This window comes from Neomonachus schauinslandi, chromosome 6, assembly GCF_002201575.2.
Source record: "Neomonachus schauinslandi chromosome 6, ASM220157v2, whole genome shotgun sequence".
In the NCBI taxonomy this organism is placed as follows: Eukaryota; Metazoa; Chordata; class Mammalia; order Carnivora; family Phocidae; genus Neomonachus; species Neomonachus schauinslandi.
The window spans coordinates 4894118-4917538 of record NC_058408.1 but is presented as its reverse complement, the minus strand read 5'-3'; the positions used below and the strand labels follow the sequence as shown (position 1 = coordinate 4917538).

Below are 23421 nucleotides of genomic sequence, written 5' to 3'. Positions count from 1 at the left end.
ATGACCTTTGATATGAAAGCCGACCCATTATCACTTTGTAGTGACCTTGGTAACCCAAATCAGGGAAATCCCTCTTTTTCTTTCTTTTTAATTTTTTTGAGAAAGAGAGAAATGCGAGCGGGGGGGTGGGCAGGGACCGAGGGAGGAGAGAGAGAATCCCAAGCAGGCTCCACGCTCAGCGTGGAGCCCGATGTGGGGCTCGATCTCACGACCCTGAGATCATGACCTGAGCCGAAATCAAGAGTCGGATGCTTAACCAACAGAGCCACCCAGGCGTCCCAGGAGATATCTCTTTTGATAAGGCCTTTGGTACTTAATTTGCCCTTTCTGTCCTACAGGGAGAGGCCTCCATCCATCCAGTGAATGTATCTACAAATACCAAGAGGTATTTGAAACCCCAGGTGCTGCTGGCATAACAGTAAAATCCACTTGCCAGTCTTCCCTGGGTGCTGCCCCCCAGTCCGAGTTGCTGTGGCTAAAGGGGGTACCAGAGGCCTGGCTTGTATATTATTTGTCTGACAGTAGACACACCAGTTTGCTATTCTTTTAATAATCTCTCTCATCCCTGGAATATTTATAATCTTTGTTAACCACAGGCATAAAGCTTCTTGGCCATAATGCGTTGCATCATGTGCACTCTTAGAAACCCCCCAGACAGTTTGTTGGGTGCCTGGACTTTCCCACTGCTCTTTGTCATCCAGGGACCACGGGGAGCCCATCTTTGCTGCCTCCTCTGTTTCATCTCGGGAGTAGGTGGGGGTGGACTGATAAAGAGGCAAAGAAGGGATTAATGGCCTCTGCAAACTCTCCCCTGATCTAGCAGAACTTTCCGTGCCTGCGTCAGCCAAACGACCTCCCGGTATTATTTCCGGAATTTCCTTTCTGGTGGCATTTACAGCGAATGCCCCCTGCCACCTGTGGGGGCTTCTGCCCTGCTTCCAGCAGCCTATGGATTTCTTTGCCATATCTGATTTCTTTATTTCCAGCATTTGAGAACCCTCTTCCTTTCCATATGGTTCCATGAGAGTGGATTACAGGGAAGGTGTATTTAGAATCAGGGTGAATAGGTACCAGTTGATCTTGACCTGACCCTAAAGCTCTGCTTAGCACAATTATGTCTGTGTTTTGGGTGAGGAGCCTGGGGCCAGCCTCTTAGCCTCCACAAGAGTGTTTAGGGACACACACACAACCTGCCCGTCTTGCCCATTTCCTGTGAAATCGCTGCTGCCTACAAACCAGCCTTCCTCTGCATTGGACAGGGCTCCACTTTGGACATCTCTGGGACTAGAGTACACTTGATCCGTTACTTCTGGGCAACTGTGGGTAGTAGGTGGATCAAGATCAGGAAGTGGGGTGGCTGGGTTGAAAGTGTGGCATGGGGTCTAGCTGCATGGCCAGACATCGCAGTAGTCTGTGCCGGGATAACCACAGAGGTCCTTCGGTGCCCAATAGACCAGAGACCAGGTGTGGGGTCCAGACTGTTGTGGGCTGACCTGTAGTTTTTCTCTGCCTTTTTGATCGAAAGGCATGTGGCTCAGGCAGGGAGTCCAACCGTTTAGAGAAATAAGCTACCATTCTCTTCAAGGGCCCAGCATTTGGGTTAACACCCCCATAGCCATTTCTTGTCTTTCATGTACATATAAATCAAATGGCTTTTCAAAGCCTGGTAATGCTAAGGATGGGGCTTCCGAAAGGAGGGCTTTAAGTCTATTGAAATCTTGATCACATGCTTCATCCCACTCAAACAGGTAGGTCTCAGGTCCCCGAAGCTTATCATAAAGGGATTTCACGATTAGCCCAAAGTTAGGAACACGGATGTGGCAAAACCCAGACATTCCCAAAATCCCCCGCAATTGCTTGCGGGTCCTTGGTGGGTCTGGCTGACATATTGCTCTTTTCTTGAGGAAGACCTGTTGCCCCCTTAGAAATAATAAGCCCCAAGCATTTTACAGTTTCCTTAGAAATTTGAGCCTTTTCTTTTGATACCTTATATCCCTTGCTAACTAGAACATTTAACATGAATACAGTATTTTTGTCAGAATATCTTGAGTGAGGCTGGCTATTGGAATACCATCCACACGTTGCATGAGAGTACTCTTTTCTAGAGTTAACTCTTACAGCTTGTTCTGGGATTTCTCCAGAGAGAGTGGGGGAATTTTTTAAATCCCTGAGGTAAACCAGTCCAGCAGTATTGTTTTCTTGGGGGGCTGACGCCTTCCCACTCAAAGGCAAATAATTCTTGGGATTCAGAATCTAGTGGGGAGCAGAAAAAGATCTTCTTTAAATCTAACACAGTGTAATATTTACTATTACTTGGCAAATTGACTAACAGGGTATACAGATTGAATACTATAGGATGTACATTAATGAGTAGCCTCATTAACAGTTTGGAGGCCTTGAGCAAATCTGTTCCTTGCTCCCTGGCTTTTTAATGGGTAAGCTGGGGTATTGCATGGGGATCTGCACGGCCTGGTCAACCCTTGCTCCCAGAATCTATTTATTACCCAGAAGATCCCTTTTATAGCTTCCAGTTTTAAGGGGTGTTGCCTTACCCCAGGCCAATGATCAATCTGTTTTATTTTTTTTTTTAAGATTTTATTTATTTGTCAGAGAGGGAGAGAGAGCACAAGCAGGGGGAGTGGCAGAGGGAGAAGCAGACTCCCCGCTGAGCAGGGAGCCCGATGCGGGGCTCCATCCCAGGACCCTGGGACCATGACCTGAGCTGAAGGCAGACGCTTAACCGACTGAGCCACCCAGGCGTCCGATCGATCTGTTTTAATTCCACCATCACGGGTGTGGCACCGCGGGCACATCCCAGTTGTCCTGGTGCTCAGACGTCCAGGTTAAGCTGGCTTCAGACACTGGCAGACTGTGGAGTAGAGCCTTGAGTTTAGCTCCCCAGGACCTGGACACTTGGGTCTCTATCCTGTCCTGCTCCCAACTGATTACGGCTCCCAGTTTGGATAAAATGTCTCCTCCTGCAAGAGGAACAGGACATTCTGGTGCATAAAGAAGAGTGCTTTCGTCATGTTGACCTGATGCCACAGGTCAGAGTCTCCAGAAATCTTTTGGTTTCTCCTCTTCCCGAGACTCCTTTTATACTACATTTTGGGTTAGAAAGGCTACCCTTTTGGGTGCTCAACACAGAGAAAGCGGCTCCAGTATTGAGCGAAAATTCAACCGACTCTCCTCCCCACTGCGAGGGTCACCAGGGCTCCTCGTGAGAAGTGAGGATCTGGTCATCTGAAGCTGGCCCGGGAGCCCCACGGCCCTGTCACATCCCATTTTCACTGAGGGGCAGCTGGGATGATTCAGTTTTGCCCATCCTCCTTTTGGGGGCCGTGTGAGCAATTCTGTTTCCATTGCCCTTCCTGTTTACAGTAAGCACCCTGAGTGTAACCCAACTCTGTCAGCAGCCTCTTGATCTCGCGGGCGGGGCGGGAACTCTCACCCACGATGTCTTCCTTCCTGACCCTGGGTTACCTCCAGGCTGATAGTCTTTCAGCCCCTTCTCTGGCTTTTGCCACCACCACAGACTTTTCTTCTGCCTTTAGGAGGATGGTTAGTAAAGCTTGGATGTCCACCCAGACTGGACTGTGCATAGAAAATATACAGTAAATTTATAAATTCAACTGGATCAGCTCATAGTCCCCTGGTGTGCCTTCCAGTTGCACAGGTCTGATGTTGAAAAGAGGACACGCACATTAATGAGACGTCTGTGACCGTGAGGGACCTGTCTAAATGGGAATATTCCAGCCCCAGGCTGGAAGCGGGTCCCTAATCTAGTAGTGCTATCTGGTAAGGGAGGAGACATCGGGGACTGCTTGGGGAGGTGTTAATGGGAAATCAGGGGTTAGCACTGATGGGGCTGGAGGAATTGGGGTCTGGGTGTCACTAAGGATCTGGACACCAAGGAAATAAGGCAGAGGTTTATTACGACTTAATGGCTGACTTGGAACTGTAGAAGGGATTTGAGGCAAATGGTTTCTAGCTTTATGTCTTCTGACTTAAAGGAATAGTTCTTCATCAGATTTAATATGGGAAGTAGTTTTGAAGTTTTAGGTTCCACCTTTATCTTACAAATTTTACATTTCCTTTGTAAATCTTCATTTTGATATAGTTGCATAAAGCATTGAACATATGGGATCTCTTCCCATTTTCTTACTTTTCTACAAAATAGTTTTAATTGCAATGTGACATTGAATTTTAAAGTTCTGTTTCCTGGCCACTTTTCTCCACCCCCTACAGTATATTGTTGCCAGGCTATGTTGCAAAAGGAGATCACTTGCTTTTGAGTCCAGGGGGAGTATCCAAAAGCCTTCCAGTTCTGGAGGCTACAGCCCGCGGGCTTTCCCTCGGAATAGACCTTGTCCCGTGTTCTGGGAATTTTCCTTAGAGTCTCCTCACCTGCAAAGATAGCTTACAGTGAGTAGCAATGATACAAATGTCACACCATCTCGCTCACAGAATATTTAGGACTCCAGTGGCTTGTCCTTAAGAAAAAAAGCTAGAGAAAGGAAGTGCCCCAGTGTCTTCTTAAAAGACGTTTGGAGACTGCCAAGGACTCTGGGGTGTCTTTCTTATCAGTTAGTAAAAGGGAAGGTAAACCAGAGAACCGGGGATCCCTACTTACAGATTGCCAGGAAAGAAAAGAAAGGAAGGACAAGGTACATTAGGCCAAGCAGCCAGGGTGGTGATCCAAACAGTCAGCAACAGTCTATTGTGTATAAACATTTGACACAGATATTAGATCAGCGAGGACGGAGATGTCTGGCAATCTCCCAGACTCTAAGCACTGGATACCAGAACAACAGTGTCCAGAGTCCCTGACAGAGGGACCAGCCAAATTTACCCTCTGACTAGTCTTTAAAGGAATGCTCCCATTTCACCAGGAGCATCCAAGCCTCCTGAAGACCCAGGTTATGCCATCTTCCTGTTTTTCCCGATTTACTCAGACTTTGGGAGACAACTCTAATTTACCTCTAAAAGCTGTGCTGTCGACCCAGCTTATGCCAGCAGAGATCATTTTGAGTAAACATACTCAGTGTGGCTGCTGGATTTCAGGGGAGGTCTCAATGCTGGTGGTGGTTATAGGCACCAAAGAGGGAGAGCCCCACGAGGAATCCGCACCTGGCGCATCCCCAGGAGCTTGAATGGGTTAGCCCAGGACCAGCTGCCACTGCCCTCCGCTCTGCCTGTTGGAAACCAGGGAACTGGAGGGCAGAACCTCAGAAGGGCAAGACTCCCATCTGAGTCACCAGAATTTGTTACTGGACCAATGTAGGTCGGGTCTGGGGTGAGTTATAGAGAGAGACTACACCAGCTGAAGTTGCCTTATGAAGTCTTCTTTATTTGCAGCAAATAAAGAGAACATGGAGAATAATTTCCAAAGCTGTGACTCCCCAAACAGGAGTAAGCAGGCTCCTTTTTTTTCTCTTTTTTAAGTCAATTTTTAAAAATTCAAGTATAATTAACATACAGTGTTACATTAGTTTTAGGTGTATAATCTAGTGATTCAACAATTATATACATTACTCAGTGTTCGTCATGATGAGTGTATTCTTAATCCCCTTCACTTATTTTACCCCACCCCCACCCCCACCCACCTCCCTCCTGGCAACCAGCTGTTTGTTCTCTATAGTTAAGAGTCTGCTTTTTGGTTTCTCTCTTTTTTCTTTGTTTGCTTTGTTCCTTAAATTCCACATATGAGTGAGACCATATGGCATTTGTCTTTCTCTGCCTGACTTATTTCACTTAGCATTATACCCTCTAGATCATCCATGTTGTTGCAAATGGCAAGATTTCATTCTTTTTTTACGGCTGAATAATATTCCATTGTGTGCATACCACATCTTCTTAATCCATTCATCTATGGATGGACACTTAGGTTGCTTCTGTATCATGGCTATGGTAAATAATGCTGCAATAAAAGATATAGGGGTGCCTATATCTTTTAAAATTAGTGTTCTTATTTTCTTTAGGTAAATACCCAGTAGTGAAATTACTGGATCATATAATTTTATTTTTAATTTTTTGAGGAACCTCCATACTGTTTTCCACAGCAGCTACACCTATTTGCATTACCACCAACAGCGCAGGAGGGCTCTTTTTTCTCCATAACCTTACCAACACTTGTTATTTCTTGTGCTTTTGATTTTAACCCTTCTGACAGATGTGAGGTGATATCTCATTGTGGTTTTGATTTGCATTTCCCTGATGGCAAGTGATGTTGAGCACTTTTTCCATGTTCCTGGTGGCCATTTGGATGTCTTCTTTGGAGAAACATCTGTTCATGTCTTCTGTTCATTTTTTAATTGGATTATTTGTTTTGGGGCTGTTGGGTTATATAAGTTCTTTATATATTTTGGATGCTAACCCTTTATCGGATATATCATTTGCAAATATCTTCTCCCATTTGGTAGGTTGTCTTTTTGTTTTGTTGATGGTTTCCTTCACTGTGCAAAAGCTTTTTATTTTGGTATAGTCCCAGTCATTTAATTTTACTTTTGTTTGCCTTGCCAAAGGAGACATATTTAGAAAAATGTTTCTATGGCTGATGTCAAAGAGATTACTGCTTGTGTTTTCTTCTAGGAATTTTATGGTTTCATGTCTCACATTTAGGTCTTTAATTCATTTTGAGTTTATTTTTGTGTATGCTGTAAGAAAGTGGTCCAGTGTCATTCTTTTGCATGTAGCTGTCCAGTTTTCCCAACACCATTTATTGAAGAGACTGTCTTTTCCCCATTGTATATTCTTACTTCCTTTGTTGAAGATTAATTGACCATATAACTGGCTTTATTTCTGGGCTCTCTATTCTGTTCCATTGATCTATGTGTCTTTTTTATGCCAGTGTCATACTGTTTTGATTGCTACAGCTTTGTAGTATATCTTGAAATCTGAAATTGTGATTCCTCCAACTTTGTTCTTCTTTTTCAGGATTGCTTTGGTGTTCCGGGTTTTTTGTGGTTCCATACAAATTCTAGGATTTTTTTGTTCTAGTTCTATGAAAAATGCTGTTAGTACTTTTGCATAGAGATTGCATTAAATTTGAAGATAAGCAGGCTCCTCTCATTGGAGTCTGGGATGAATATGCAGAGGGGAGTTCCTCCTCATTGCATGTAATGGGCAGGCATAGAGTTGCTCATGCACACTCAGAAAACATGCCTATACATACATTGTACTTTATGCTAATGAGGCTTATGCTCTCCAAGGGCAGGGATTTTAACATTATGATGAAGCTGAGGTAACCATTGGGCACTTTATGAGTCATCTCCCCAGGCATGTCCTGGGATCGGCGGGGGGATCCTACTCAAAATATTTCTTTTCCTGTTCCAGCAATTCTTTAGCTTGTTTCTAAAAGATAAAATTGATAGCTAGGCAAAAGCTTTGAGGAATTTCTTGAGTTATGGGGTTCTTCTCACTGGTGACAAAATCACATCACCTGGGCCCTGAAGCAGCTCTCCTTGTGTCCAATGTCTCACAGAAGGGCTTTGGAACATTTTCTGTAACCTCTGTCCTTCACCTTCCCAAGCTAAGTGCCTCCAGCCTTTTTCTTTTTTCCTAGACATTCAGGGGACTCTACCTTCCACCTCTCCACCTTCTTCCACTTTGTCTCTTTTTCTGTCACAGACTCCTTTCTCGTCCCCCTATACCCAAGCAAACTCCCCACAAATAAAAGCAGAGGCAAACAGGTATTTGAGCTCATCCTTGAAGGATAACTAGGAGCTTACCAGGTGGAAAAGGCAAGGAAGGGCATTTCAGGCAAAAGGAACAACAGAGCAGAGAAAGACCAGGGCATTTTTGGAAGAATCACAAATAATTGAGCTCTGGGAACCTCTTGTTTTTATTCAAAACTCTGCTACAATGTTATCTCCCCTGTGAAGTGTTCCCTGACAACCCCCATCTCTGCTGGCCCCTGATGCTCATTTCTTTGTCCCACAGAGCACACACCTCTATTGATTCAACATTTATTGAGCTAGAAAGTGTGCTAGGTCCTAGGGATACAGAGTAATAAGCACAATCCCTATCTTCAAGATTCTGGAAAAGAGAGGAAAACAATCTCATAATTACAACAAAAAGAAAGAAGGACTTAGTATTGAGTGCACTAGGTACAAGGCAATGCAGAGGTGAGCCCCATCCTAGTTCAAGGGCTAGTTCCCTGCACCAAAACTACTCCCTTACCTGCTGGGCTCCTCTTCCACATGGTGGGCCCAGAGGACCAGCATTTCCTATTCCCGTTTCCAATCTTCAGCCTGGAAGTTGGTTCATAAAAGGGATCTAAGACATATGGTCTGAATGCTATGATTTCTAAGGCTTCATTCACTGAATTAACATAGAACTAAGCAAATAGTAGAAAGAATTACTTGTTAAATGCATAATTGCAATCTATAAAAAACAAAGGAAACTTCAAGGAATGTGCTAGGCAGGGAGGCAACAGTTCCTGGGAAGTCCTTGGGCCCCAGAGTATGCCAAGACTCCTTACAAAAGAGAAACTGTTCCTTAATATCCTGAACAGAGAACCTCAAAGAGAAAAAATGAAGTGTCCTCATCAAATACTCATTGGATGAATAGTACGTGCCTACAATGTGCCAAGCATTGTTCAAGAGTGATCACAACAATGAAAAAGACACAAATTTCTTTGCTCTCATGGAGCTTACATTCTAGTGGAAGGGAGAGAGAATTAAAAAAAAAAATTCAAACTATAAAGTATGCTAGATGGTAAGCATCATGGAGAAAAATAAATTCAAAGGCAGCTGAATGTACAAGGGTCAGAATGCAAGCTGGTGCAGCCACTCTGGAAAACAGTATGGAGGTTCCTCAAAAAGTTAAAAATAGAGCTACCCTATGACCCAGCAATTGCACTACTGCCTATTTACCCCAAAGATACAAATGTGGTGATCAGAAGGAGCACATGCACCCAATGTTTATAGCAGCAATGTCCACAATAGCCAAACTGTGGAAAGAGCCCAGATGTCCATCGACAGATGAGTGGATAAAGAAGATATGGTGTGTGTGTGTGTGTGTGTGTGTGTATGAAACATTATATATAGTAAGATATGGTATATATATGGAATATTATATATATATAAAATATATATACATGGACTATTATAACTCAGCCATCAAAAACAATGAAATCTTGCCATTTGCAATGATGTGGATGAAACTAGAGGGTATTATGCTAAGGGAAATAAGTCAGTCAGAGAAAGACAAATATCATACGATTTCATTCACATGTGGAATTTAAGAAACAAAACAGATGATCATAGGGGAAGGGAGGGAAAAATAAAATAAGACAAAATCAGAGAGGGAGACAAACCATAAGAGACTCATAACTCTAGGAAACAAACTGAAAGTTGCTGGAGGGGCGGTGGGTGGGGGATGGGTTAACTGGGTGACAGACATTAAGGAGGGCACTTGATGTAATGAGCACTGGGTGTTATATGCAACTGATAAATCACTAAATTCTACCCCTGAAACTAATAATACAGTATATGGGAACTAAATTGAATTTAAATTTCAAAAAAGGGCAGCTGAATGTATAAGGATGAGTGTTGGTGATGAGGGAAGAGTGATCCTCTCTGAGAGGGAATGTGTGCATTAAATATTTTTGGAGATGAAAAAGTGAGCCACGTGCACACCTGGGAGAAATGCTTCCAGACAGAGGGAACTGCAAGTATACAAGCCCCAGTCTATTCAAGAAATAGCCAGGCCAGCATAGTTCGAGCAAAGCGAACCAGTCTAGAGAGAGTAATGGGAAATTAGGTCAGAGAGATAAAAATGAGCAAATCATTTTGGTCCTTATAAGCCATTGTAACTGTTTTGGTTTGGCTTGGTTTTTGTTGTTGCTCTAACATTTTTAACTGAAATATAACACACAGTGACTCTTTCCATATTTTGGGTATTGTGGACATTGTTGCTATAAACATTAGGATGCAGGTGCCCCTTCGAATCACTATGTTTGTATCCTTTGGATAAATACCTAGGAGTACGATTTGTATCCTTTGGATAAATACCTAAGAGTATGAATACCTAGGATAAATACCCTGGGTCATAGGGTAGTTCTATTTTTAACTTTTTGAGGAACCTCCATATTGTTTTCCAGAGTGGCTGCACGAGCTTGCATTCCCATCAACAGTGTAGGAGGGTTCCCCTTTCTCCGCATCCTTGCCAACATCGGTCATGTCCTGACTTGTTAATTTTAGCCATTCTGACTGGTGTGAGGTGGTATCTCATTGTGATTTTGATTTGTATATCCCTGATGGTGAATGATGTTGAGCATCTTTTCATGGGTCTGTTGGCCCATTTGGATGTCTTCTTTGGGGAAATGTCTGTTCATGTCTTCTGCCCATTTCTTGACTAGATTATTTGTTTTTTGGGTGTTGAGTTTGATAAGTTCTTTACAGATTTTGGATACTAGCCCTTTATCTGATAAGACACTTGCAAATATCTTCTCCCATTCTGTGGGTTGTCTTTTGGTTTTGTCAACTGTTTCCTTTGCTGTGCAAAAGCTTTTTATCTTGATGAAGTCCCAATATGTCATTTTTGCTTTTGTTATCCTTGCCTTTGAAGACATGTCTAGCAAGAAATTGCTGTAGCTGAGGTTGAAGAGGTTGCTGCCTGTATTCTCCTCTAGGATTTTGATGGATTCTTGTCTCACATTTAGGTCTTTTATCCATTTTGAGCTTATTTTTGTGTATGGTGTAAGAAAATGGTCCAATTTCATTCTTCTGCAAGGTGTCCATTGACAGATGAATGGATAAAGAAGATGTGGTATATATACACGATGGAAAATTACTCAGCCATCAAAAAATGAAATCTTACCATTTGCAATGACGTGGATGGAGCTAGAGGGTTTTGTGATAAGGGAAATAAGTCACTCAGAGAAAAACAATTATCAAATGATTTCATTCATATGTGGAATTTAAGAAACAAAACAGATGATCATAAGGGAAGGGGGGAAAAAGTAAAATAAGACAAAATCAGAGAAGGAGACAAACCATAAGACTCTTAACTCTAGGAAACAAACTGAGGGTTTCTGGAGGGGAGGTGGGTGGGGAATGGGCTAACTGGATGATGGGCATTAAGGAGGGCACTTGATGTAATGAGCACTGGGTGTTATATGCAACTGATGAATCATTAAACTCTACCTCTGAAACTAATAATACACTATATGTTAATTTATTGAATTTAAATTTTAAAAAAGAAAGGAAATATAACACACAGCGAGAAAACTGTACAAATCCTAAGTGTGAACTCAATGAATTATCATAAAATGACTAAATCTGTGTATCCAGACACAGGTCAAGACATTAGCAGCACCCCAGAATTCCCCATTTATGCTCCCTCCTACCTGCTCTCTCCCTCCTTCTCAAAGGTGACCACTGTAGTGACTTCTAGCAGCAGATTTGTTTTGCCTGTTTTTAAACTTTCAATAAATGGAATCAGTTATAAAAATAAAAGCAAAATAAATCTCTGCTCAAGATTTTGCTTATGATATTCACCCATGTGGTTCCTAGAGGGTAGAAGGATTAAGACGACAAATAAGGGCACATTAAACTCCTGATGGGAAAGATGTGGCACAGAGGGCTATTGCTTGCGGTGTGTCTGTGCCCAGCTTCCACAGTCCAGGAAGGAGAGAGCAAACATGAGCTCACCCAGGAGCTAGCTGAGTGTCAGGATCTCAAGAGATATTTCCTCCCTGCTCAGATCCTCTCCTGAGAAGTAAGAGATCTGGAGAAGGCTGGGGTCATGGCTGCAATTACTTCTTCACTGATTCACTCAAACATTTCCAGATCCTACTTCATGTCGGGCACAATGCTGAGATACAAAGATAATTAAGACATGGTCAGTTAGACAAACGAGTTAATAGGACTACAAAATGGTATGGTAAGTGCTAAGTATTTGCAAAGGATGCTAAGGAAGCATCTTTTTTAAGAATCATTGTGACAATTTCACCTTTTTTGCTCAAACATTAATGGCCCTGAGATAGGCTCATGAGAATATGGCCATTATCTGTCCCTTTGAAATTATATTTATTACTTTTTTTAAAAAGCCTTATTTATTTATTTTAGATATATAGAGAGAGTGTGTGTGAGCAGGGCGAGGAGCAGAGGCAGAGGCAGAGGGAGAGAATCCTTAAGCAGACTGCCTGCTGAGCGCAGAGCCTGATGCGGGGTTCGATCCCATGACCCTGAGATCATGACCTGAGCCAAAATCAACAGTCAGACGCTTAACCAACTGAACCACCCAGGCGCTCTTTATATTTATTACTTTTATATTTATCCGTTTTATCTCCTCAACTAGACTATAATCTTTTTGAGAATAGAAAAGATATCTTCTGCTATCATAAGAAGAGCACAAAGTAGCTGAAGTCAGAAGAGTTGAGTTTGAATCCTGACTCATATTCTTTAGCTGGACAACCCTGGGAAAATGAATTAAACTTTTATGCCTCAGTTCTTTTATCTATAAATGGAGATAGTAATATTCATCCTAGCTGCCTCCTAGAATTATAACAACATCAAAGGAAATAATGAATAAGAAGAGCTGTAAATTCTTATTATCAGTTCTCTAAACCCCACAAAACTACTGTGTTGAGCGTAGTAGGTAATCAGTAAGTGTTGAGCTTTCACTAAACTTCATCAGCGAAGACTTGTGGTTTTTGGAGCCTAAGCCAGGGAGTGGATGCAGTTCCCTGTTCCCCTCTACCTTATGCCCAGAGAACTCAGAAGCTGGAGTCAGATATTGTGGCCATGACCCAGGAGTGACCGGCAAGTGTGGGAGGGTGGACTGGGCCAATGACCCATTACCCAAGAACGCCACACATTTTGTTGGGTTGGAACCTCTGTGATTGTCCATTTCAACACTTCTCCTAACCCCTGTCTCTCTTCCTCCTATCTCTTCCTCCTATCTCTGGGTTTCAGTATCAGAAGGCTCTAACAGACGGGCAGAGTTAGGGGAAAGGGTGTGGGAAGCAGGGAGTGGGCAGAGGGGGATGGTTATAGCCGTTTTCCTTCTGTGCTTACAGGGAACACAGCTTCACAAGATGGCTCAAACCCACTGACGGTGAATGGGGTTCTGGGGGAGTCAGTAACTCTTTCCCTGAAGCTTCCTGTACATCAGGATATTCAGTCCATCACCTGGCTTCACAATGGAAAATCTATCCACTTCATATTGCCAAAAGCTGCTCCGGATTCGCAGATCTTGGTGACTGATCCAAAACGGAAAGATCGACTGCAACTGATGGAGAACTACTCCTTACAACTCAGCAACTTGGCAACGGCAGATGCAGGACTTTACTGCGCCCAGATAACCACACAGACCTCCACAGAGTTTTCCTACTACACTCTGCAGGTCTTCAGTGAGTCAAAGCGTGGGGTTTAATTGTGTATGGACTGAAAGGTGTTACAGATGTCAAATCCTATGTGACAGCAAGTGTAGCCTAGTGGTTAAGAACATGGCATTCTCGGTCAGACTGAGGTCTGGCAGAAAAGCAAGTCGATGGCTCGGCCAGTTAGTGGCAGAGCGGAGAATAGAACATAAGTCTTGCGACTCCTGGCCTCAAATCACATCACGCTCGCTCACACACTAAAATATTCCCCCTTGACCTGAAATGTACTGGAAGGAACAGAAGTGAAGTCGCTACGACTCTGTTTCCTTGTGCATTCCCTGTATCTGTAGTATATTCTTCACAACAGCTCCATGAGGCAGGTACCACCCTTACTCCCAAGGCCTCAGGTTAGTCCCAGCAACCTGCCTACGGTCATGGAGACAGTAAGTGGGAGAGTGACACGTACCTGACATGAGACCTCCCTTTACACAAAGGCCAGTCTGACCCCATGGAGTGATCAGTGTACAGGACAGAACTCTACCTAGAAAGTGCTCTGTAAGGATGAGCTGATAATAAGAAAGATCTTTTCTATCAAGGTTATTTAACTTCTTTTTTTTTTTTTAAAGATTTTATTTATTTATTTGACAGAGAAAGACACAGCGAGAGAGGGAACACAAACGGGGAGTGGGAGAGGGAGAAGCAGACTCCCTGCCGAGCAGGGAGCCCGATGCGGGACTCGATCCCGGGACTCCAGGATCATGACCTGAGCCGAAGGCAGTCGCTTAACCAACTGAGCCACCCAGGCGCCCCTTAACTTCTTTTTTATAAAGATTTTATTTATTTGTCAGAGAGAGAAAGAGCACAAGCATGGGTGAGAGGCAGAGGGAGAGGGAGAAGCAGGCTCCCTGCTGAGCAGGGAGCCTGATGTGGGACTCGATCTCAGGACCCTCGGATCATGACCTGAGCAGAAGGCAGATGCTTAACCAACTGAGCCACTCAAGGTTATTTAATTTCTAACACTACTTTTTCCAGATGGCTCATGTCCTCAACATAAAATTATGGAAACCATGAGACAGCTTCTGAGTCAGTATTAGAAAAAAAAAAAATCCTTCTAGCAATCAGTGATGTTCAGAGATGCCATGAATGGCTTTAAGATAATTCCTTGGTGGGAATGTTGTACAGGAGATTCAAGCATTAAATTGGCAACTTTAAAGGCCACCAAGATTCTATAATTCTTATCTACTCCAGAATCCATGGTATCTAAAATTCACCCAGAGTCCTTTGAGTTAAGACTTGGAATCCAAAAAAAGCACTTTAGTAAAAATAAAATGTCACCACAAATAGGTTACGTGTGAACCTCTAGAATCCCCTGAATATTTGGTGGATTTACCATGTTAGATTGGTCAGAGTCATGTCCCTAAAAGAATAGGACACAGAACAGGTAAATATGAAGGGAAAGAAAGATTGTCTAGAAAAGTCTGCAACAGGAATTCCAAGCAAAGGGGCAGAATCGCCCTGGGGCAGTTCATTAGTGTCTGGAGGCCTCCAAAACAAAACACCACAAATTTGATGGCTTAAAACAACAGAAATTTTATTCTCTCACAATTCCAGAGGCCAAATGTCCAAAAGCAAGGTGTGGGCAGGGCTGCATTCCCTCTGGAGGCCCTGGAGGGCAATCTTCCAGCTTCTGGGTGCTGTTGGCATTCCTTGGTGTTTGTTGGTCTATGACAGCATCACACCAGTCTCTGCCTCCTCCTTTCCCTGTGTGATCTCTTCTGTCTCAAATATCTGCTTTCCTCTTACAAGGACACTTGTCATTGGATTTGGGGCCCACCCAGATAATCCAGAATCATCTCCTCATCTCACTTAATTACATCGGCAAAGACCCTTTTCCAAATAAGATTCTGGGAATTAGGACATGGGGATATCTTTTGGCCGAGGGGTGGGGGGTGTCATCATTCAACCCACTACAGGCAGGATCACTCAGTGTACCAGGATCATCAAGGCACAGCGAGGACACTGGAGAGAAGAGAGACATCCAGCCAAAAGTCTGAGAATAGACCCCATATCAGGCTCCATCATTCTTGTTGAGACAATGTTCTTCTGCCATTCTTCAGAAGACCAAGCATGACTTCTTCTGCAATAATCACACTCCCCAGGTTCAATGCCAATCCCTTCTCAGGGCCTTTTGGTATCAAGAGTGCCAGGGAACAGGGGTGAGTTCTAAATGGGGTGGTCATAATAGGCCTCACTGAGTAAATAACATTTGAGCCAAGACCTCTTGGAGGTGAGGGAGTGAGCCACGCAGATATTTGAAAGAAGAGCCATCCAGCATAGGCATTCCCTGTGCCCAGCATGCTCAAAGAGCACCAAGGAGGTCCAACACCAAGGAGCAGAGTGAGGGGAGAGTAATAGGAAACAAGGTCAGTAAAGAAATAGGGGCCACATCTGGTAAGGCTCTGAGAGCCATCACAGGGACTTTGCGTTCTACTCTGTGAGACTGAGAACCATCAGAGGGTTTTGTAGAGCAGTAATATGATTTGACTTACTTGCTTAATGCATCCCTTTGACTGCTCTGTTAAGAATAGGCTCTAGGGGACAGTAGTAGAAGTCAATTACCGATTAGGCCACTATGACAATCCAAGCAAGAGATGCTGCTGCTTTGCCCAAGGGTGGTAGCAGTAGAGGTAAGGAGAAGGGGTTGGACCCTGGATATATTTTGGAGGTAAAGTCACCAGGATATCCTGATATGGTATAAGATGAAGAGGGAAGTCAGTCAGCTCCAGGGCTTTTGGCCTGAGTGTCTGGAAAGGCGATTATCAACGAGGGTGCTGAAGGCTATGCACTGAGCAGGTTTGAGAGAGAAAAACAGGAATCCTTTTGAACATGTTGAGTTTGAGATACACATTATATCCAAGTGGAAATGTCACGTAGGCAGTTTTATACTCATTAAGTGGAAAAAGGCAACAAGATAGATTTTTGAGGTCAGCCATGGACACAGGTTGACGGAATGTGGCATTCATGCCAAATATTTGCCATTGCTTCACTAGGCACTGTCTCAGTTAATCCTCATAATTCCCTAAGAGGTTGGTATTATTGCCCAGGTTTACAGATAAGGAAACTGAGGCTTGCAGAGATTAAAAACGTATCCGTGGTCATGTAACCAGTGACAAAGCCATGAGTCTAACCCAGGTCTTCCTAACTCCAAATCCAACACTTGCCATTACACGAAATCTCCTTTCTGTCAACATATGTCCCACGTCCTAGTCTATTAACAAAGCTTAGAGCATTCCTCAATCTCTTCCCACCAGACAGTGGGAGTCATTCAGTTCTCCACTGGGCCACTGTTACCCTCAGGCCAAGTCCAGGTCAGCGGCCTTTTCTGTACCACTCCCATGTCCCCGTTGATTCACAGCTACTGACATCTTAATAGCCAATATTTTCTGGTCTCTGCTCTCAGAAATTTCTACAGCAGATGTTCTCTTACATGCCTGAATGTATTGTACTTCTTTGCTTGCTCATTCAGTTTCACTCCTTTCCCTGGTTTTTCAGTTCTCAACATTTCCCTTTCTGACTTGCTGGCATTCCATATCAGAGTCTCTTTGTCATCATGGGAACAGCATCTGATACAATGAGGCCCAGGATTCCTGCAGATTTGTGAGAAATACAGTTCCTCAAGGACGCTAAGCTTTTATCTTCTATTCCAGCTAGGGGATTCTGATGGTTGAGAAAACAAGGTTCTTGAGTCTGATCTACTGGTCTCTGCCCTGGCTAAGGTAGAGTTGACCCTCAGCTGAGTTCCCAAATGTCTTTACACGAGGCCAGTGTACAAGGCTAGAAAGGACACCAGGAACAAACTGGGGTCCAGAAAGTAAATCGAGCAGCCCAGAATCATCTAACTAGGTGGTGGCTACCCTGGTGTGTCCCTACCACTTCTCCCTCTGGCTACTCTGTCTTATGCTGATGCCCTTCATCATTTGGCCACCCCAGACCTTGGTGCCATCAATTAGGCAATAGGGGCCGACTTAGTTACAGACGACACATACCATAACACACAGTAGAGTGCTGGGTGGAATACAGAAACATTCTGTGGCGGGAATGATATTTTTCACAGAGTGCTGAACCAAGGCGTTTGTTCTTAGTTCAGGTCTTCTCTCTGCATGCAGGACGACTGAGGAACTTACAAATTGCCAATCACACGTGGCTGTCTGAGATTGGGACCTGTGAGATCCACCTGACCTGCTCTGTAGAGAATTCAAATGACACCTTCTTAAGGTGGCAGGTTGTAGGAAACACGTCTATAAATGAAGCAAACCTCACTATTTCCTGGGACCCCAGGAATTCCAGTGAACAGAAGTTCACCTGCGTAGCTGAGAATACTGTCAGCAATATATCCTTCTCTGTCTCCACCCAGAGTCTCTGCGAAGGTAACAGTCTGTCTCAGGTCCCTCTGAGAGCCTTGAGCAGCTGTGGGGTGTGGTGTGTCCCTCCTGCCCAAAGTGATTCCCCAGAACAGTGGCCCAGTGGGAGGCAGCCAAACCCTTCTGGGAGAGGACAGACACTCCTGCAGCTCTGTGCCTCTCACTACCTCCAGAGGCCTCTCCTCCCTCTCCCTCTCCCTCCCTCCCTCCCCCAACCCTTCCTCCAGCCCACTCAGAGCCCAGGAGCAAAGTCCTTGGGGAGTCAGAACTGCTCCCCATTCTGGCTCTACCATGCTCCTGTCCTGTCTGCCACATGGACTCCCACTCTCAGAAAATCTACCCAGAGCCAGGGCCCAGCCAGCCCCCAAAGGTGGCCTAGAAGAGGCTCAGTGGAGGCTCTGAGGAAAACACTACCTGCTTCAAGTGCAACTTCTTTTTTCTTTTTTCAGGTGTTTTGAATATGAAAAATCACCCTGATACCAAATGGATTATAATTGTGGTTGTGGTTACTTTGATATGTATAGTCATCACTGTGGGGTTACTTGTTTGCAGGAAAAAAGATTGTTTGTGGAAGACAGGTAAAGGGAGGGAGGATGGTCCACTGGGACAACCCCTGGGATGTGACCACACACCTGCTAATTTCCCAAGGAGGGTGGGTCCTACTGGAAAATGCATGACCAAGCCTCAAGGCCTGACTGCCCTTCCCCTTCAGCACCGCCCCCCATATCCTCTAGAGAGACACCTGTGGGTGTGGGGTAGGGTGTGGGAGCCACTTTCACTACACTCACAAATCTCAATTTCCCTGATTTTATTTTTCAGGCATCTTTCATTTTTCTACTCCACAAACCCAGAGTCCTGGTGAGCTTGCAGACTCTTAGCTCCCAATCATAAAACAGAAGGGGAGAACCTAATGGAGGAGGAAAAGGGCTCGTCAGAGGGCTGGATAATGAGAGAGGAGGGGGTCCGAATGTCATTACTCAGATGGACCAGATGGTGCAAAAGGAGACGACCTGTAACTATGCATGTCTGTCCCCTCTGGGACCTAACGGGTCCCTTACAAGCATGCAAACCAGTCACTCACCCAGTTTCTTGGAGTGGGATTAGGGTCATTTCCCACCCTGCTGATGAGAAACTGGGTGCCAGCAAAAGGTTCATGGCCTGTTCATTATCAACCAACAACTCCAGGGCAGGGACAGGTTTAGAGCATCAAAGGTCCAAAGACAAACTGCCTGACCCCATCACTCTTTCAGCCAAGACTTGAACATTGAGTAGACCCAGTCCAAAAAGAAAGTATGATTTAGAGACAGGAACACAGGCTCTGGCTTCAGATTGGCTGTGAGTCTCATTTCATGGGTGAGAAATAAACGACATGGTGTGTAGAAGATGAACATGAGGTTCAGAGTCAGAAGGCAGGCATCCAAGTTCCTGTTCCATCACTTCCTGTTTGACTTTGTGCCAAGTTAATTGAAATTTCTGAGCCTCCAGTTTCTCATCTATAATATAATATAATATAATATAATATAATATAATATAATATAATATAACATAACATAATATAAATCTAGAGTATAATCATCCATAGTATAACCATCTATAGTATAATCATTTATAATATAATATGAGAAGTTTAATAATATTATATATGTGACATAATTTGGCTCCATTACGCTTGCCAACAAGGTTCTCTAGCCCTTGTGCAGGCAGTGCTATTTGGTCTCGGGAGCTCCCTGGCCCAATGTAAATCCAGAGGGAGACTCTGAAGCTTTAGGATACCTCTAGACCACACACCCCCGAGTGTTGAGGTCAGAAATAGAGTACATGGCTGAGAAGGTTCTGGTTCAACCCAGAACTTCAAAGACTGTCAAAAATGAATGAACCCTAGGGAAGGGGATTGCCTTGAACAACTGCCTCTTTGGAGCCAAAAAGTGCCCTGGTGTAGGCCAAGGTCCCAGGAGACCAGGACACTGACTGTGCCTTCCTGTGTTAACAGCAGAGACCATAAGGAACTTAGATTATGTCTCCGTCTCTCCAGGGAACACTGTGTATGATCGTGTCACTCATCCAAACAGGGTGAGTCCTTTCAGCTTTATACTCCATCATTGGTATGATTTTTATAGTCTTTATTCACAAACTTGTCACCACAATCATCTGACTAATCCAATGACACACACCTTTGAGGAGAGGAGGGGCAGTGGCAGAAGCTAGGATGTTGTATGTGGGACATAGCTAGCCCCCAGGGCTCAAGCCCCGTGGTGTGTTTGCTCATACCCTGCTTTACATGGTCCTCTAACTGCGTGATGCATCAGTAAGTCTTGTCCCTTTTCGGCTTAATTACAAGCTACCTGAAGTGAAAATTACGTCTTCTTCCCTCTTCCCTGAGCACAATGTGCAGTAAATACTTGCTGAATGGAACAGACTCTCATGTAAGTCTGAGAGTTTCCAGAGCAGACAATTCTGTAGCAGGGGATTTCTCACCCTGGATGTAGTGGAAATAGGGGAACTCAGAAGCAGTCTCTCAAGAGGGGAAGTGGGGCAAGGATCTGCAACAGTAGAAGACAGTAAAGGCATGAACAGCCTTCAACCCTCCCTTCCCCCGCGCAACATAACAGATGGCCTTGGTCAGCCACCAGGAACTCCTCTGCCACACATCAGCAATTTCCCACCACCCCCAAAGTAAAGCACCTGCAGGTGAACATTTCTAGATAATACCATACATCTTCTGAAAAGTAAGCCAAGATAACTCAGCATTTACCAACTCATGGAAGCAATGATGCAGCTAGAAATCTTAGATTCCCCAAGTGAATGTCCCTTCACACAGCCCCTCGCAGTTATTTACAAGGTAGGCTCCATGAAGAGAGGTAACAGGAAGGGGTATTCTTAGTTGTTCAAATGTTTCTATTGCCTTTCCAGTTCCCTTTTGAAGACTAGATGAATCACCCTCAACAAACAAATAAATTAATCTCCAGCAAATTTGCTAACTTCTTCTTTAGCAAAAATTATACTTTGGAGAGTTCCAGAGGTTTTGATAAATAACCTAAATATTCCTTAATTAGTTTTAAATGTCAAACTTATGAACACAGGGGACTTCTGCTGTTGTTGCTGTACTTTGTATTCCAAGTAGAACCATTCTTGAGACTGGGTGTTCCTCCTACTTATCAGTTCCCCAGGCATGAGGAGAACCCAATGGCATGAGAACGAGGCAATTCAAGTCAAGGGACAAACTTGAAGCAGGCAATAGCTCCAGTCATAGCTAGTAAAGATCTAAGACAAAAGATCCAATACTTCTGTACACTTCTAGTATAGAAGTCAGTTCTTAAAATGGAGGAAGGAGAGTAGAGTCGGATGCAGGAAACAATGCTTCCTTTTCTTCACACCACCTGCCAACAAGGTCGCCCCCCTGTCCCTGTCTGGGTCTTGAGCCACTGGTTTGCTGGGGTGTTGTGCTTCCGTGTGGGCCTCAGGAAATGTCACTAAACTTCTCAGGTTGGAGAGCTAGTGGTGTTTGTCTCCAGCTCCTCTGGCTACACAGTCTCTAGCCTTTTCCTCCTGAAGAACTTTGACATCATCCTTCTATATCGCATTGTCTTCCCCCAGAATATATCTACGCATGAGTATCTCTTTGTCCGTGTGAGCCAAATGTATGATTATTTTTTACAGCAAACAAATATCCTAACACCTGTGAAAAGCAGTGATTTCTCCACCATTTATTCCACAGTTCATCAGTACAAAGAGGTAAGCCCGTGATTGTCCCCTGTTCTCACATCTTACCTCTCTCCCCAGACTTGTAACTTTACAAATAAAGTACAAGTAAAGGGGCCATTCTATAGATGCACAAATACCAGCAGGATATAGAAAGCCTCAGGACATCACCAAAACATATCCAAGAAGTTATCTTGTATTTTAGGATCACCACCCATAACTAAGTCTTCAACATACTTGAATTTAATGAGATTTTTTAAATTCAATTTTTAATTTAACTTTGCCTTAGCTATCAATATCCTTATCTGCCAGTTAGTGCTCTCCAGACCTTCTCTATAGCCATGAGAGGTAGCCTGAGGCTCTGGTCCCTACTAACCTACTTCATTTTCCTCTTTTTTCCATTAGCGTATACCTATTTCTTCCAGGACAACTGCCCTTGACAACGTCATCTAATTGCTGAGAGGTCTCAAAAGGAACTCAGGAATGACACAGCTTCTCCTGATCTCATGGGAGAGAACACAGCTTGGTTTCTGCCTAGCAACAGAATTCGAATATTTAGGATTATCACTTCCAGTTCTTTGGACTAGAACCTGCTCAAGTACGTCAGACATCTAAGGAACAACATCATTTCCAGCATGTGATCCAAATAACATTTTCTAATCTGCTCCAGGCCAAAACATGCTTCCATGAACAAGCCTGGGCATTGACTTTCTCTTTGGCAGCTGATGGGGTTGTGCTTGACAGAGAGTTATAATTCAGAAGACAGCCACTCCTCTCCTTTTAGAAAGGAGCAGGATTGTGATTCACTGGGAGAGAGTACAGTGTATTTGTTATGTATGTTGTCTCTGGAATTGGATGGGCCTTGTCTCAAATCCTCACACATCACTTACTAGACCTACCTCCTGGGACATGTTCTGGAACCTCTTGAGGTCTGGTCTCCTAGACTGAAAAATGGGGATCAGCCTGTTACTCAAACCAGGAATCGGAGTTAGCCTTGACTTCAGCTGTTCCATCACCAGGCCCTTTGGACTCTACCTCAAAATACGTATCTTAGACTGACCCACTTCTCTCCAAAACTTTAACCTCCACCCTATATTAACCCATCATCATGTCCAACCTGGAATACGACAGTAAGCTCCAAACAGATTTTCCCAATTTTTGTTCTTATCTCCCTCCAATCCATTCTCTAAAAGACAGCCGGAGTAATATTTTTAATATAAACCAGATCCTTCACTTGTCTGCGTAAAACTGACCCTGCAAGACATCCCAGGCACTCCAGAAAGAAACTGAGTCTCTGTGGTTCTGGATGGCCTGGCCCATCTGCAGCCTCAGCCACCATGTCTCCCTCCCACCCCTCTCTGATTTGGCTTCTCTGATTCTTTTTCAGCCCCTCCATCAGAGGAGAGAGTTTGCTCACATCTGCCTCAAGACCCTTCTCTGCCTGCCTGGTTCCTCCCTACTCTACAGGTCCCAATGCACATATGTCATTCTCCAAGAAAGACCTTCAGACCACTGTAACTGAAGTGGATCCCCCTGTTATTCTGTCACACCTTCCATGTCATTTACATTGTGCCGTTAAATATTTATTTGTATTTAATGCCTGTTTCTCCTATTCTACTGTACACTCTCCAGGAACAGGGACCACGACGATTTTATCTCTGTATCCGGAGCATCTAGCACATAGAAAATGTTCAACAAATACTTTTTAATAAATAAAGGAACATGTAGTGGAGTTTTGTGAGAATTAAAGGCGATGTGCCTACAGCCCTTTGCGTGGGGCGTAGCACATGAGAGAGCTCGGTAACCGTGTGAGCATCACCGTGGCACTATTGCTGTTATGACATCGCATTCCTCCCGAACCGACAGAATCTTCTCACAAACCCTCAGCACAAGAAAGGAGGAAGGATGCATCCTGTGTCACCTGGTTCCACATCACTTCCTACCTTTTATCTCTGCTCAGATTTTAAAATC

General features: G+C 44.0%; 1 protein-coding gene across 1 annotated transcript; it reads left to right on the top strand.

Moving 5' to 3' along the window:
• SLAMF6 (SLAM family member 6) lies at positions 1–21903 on the top strand. The gene is made up of 7 exons (XM_044916022.1): positions 1–49; positions 13028–13360; positions 17497–17757; positions 18201–18329; positions 19742–19821; positions 21409–21483; positions 21856–21903. Exons 1-7 carry the CDS (start codon positions 1–3, stop codon positions 21901–21903), a joined length of 975 nt encoding a protein of 324 aa, XP_044771957.1.
• The last annotated feature ends 1518 nt before the right edge of the window (positions 21904–23421 follow it).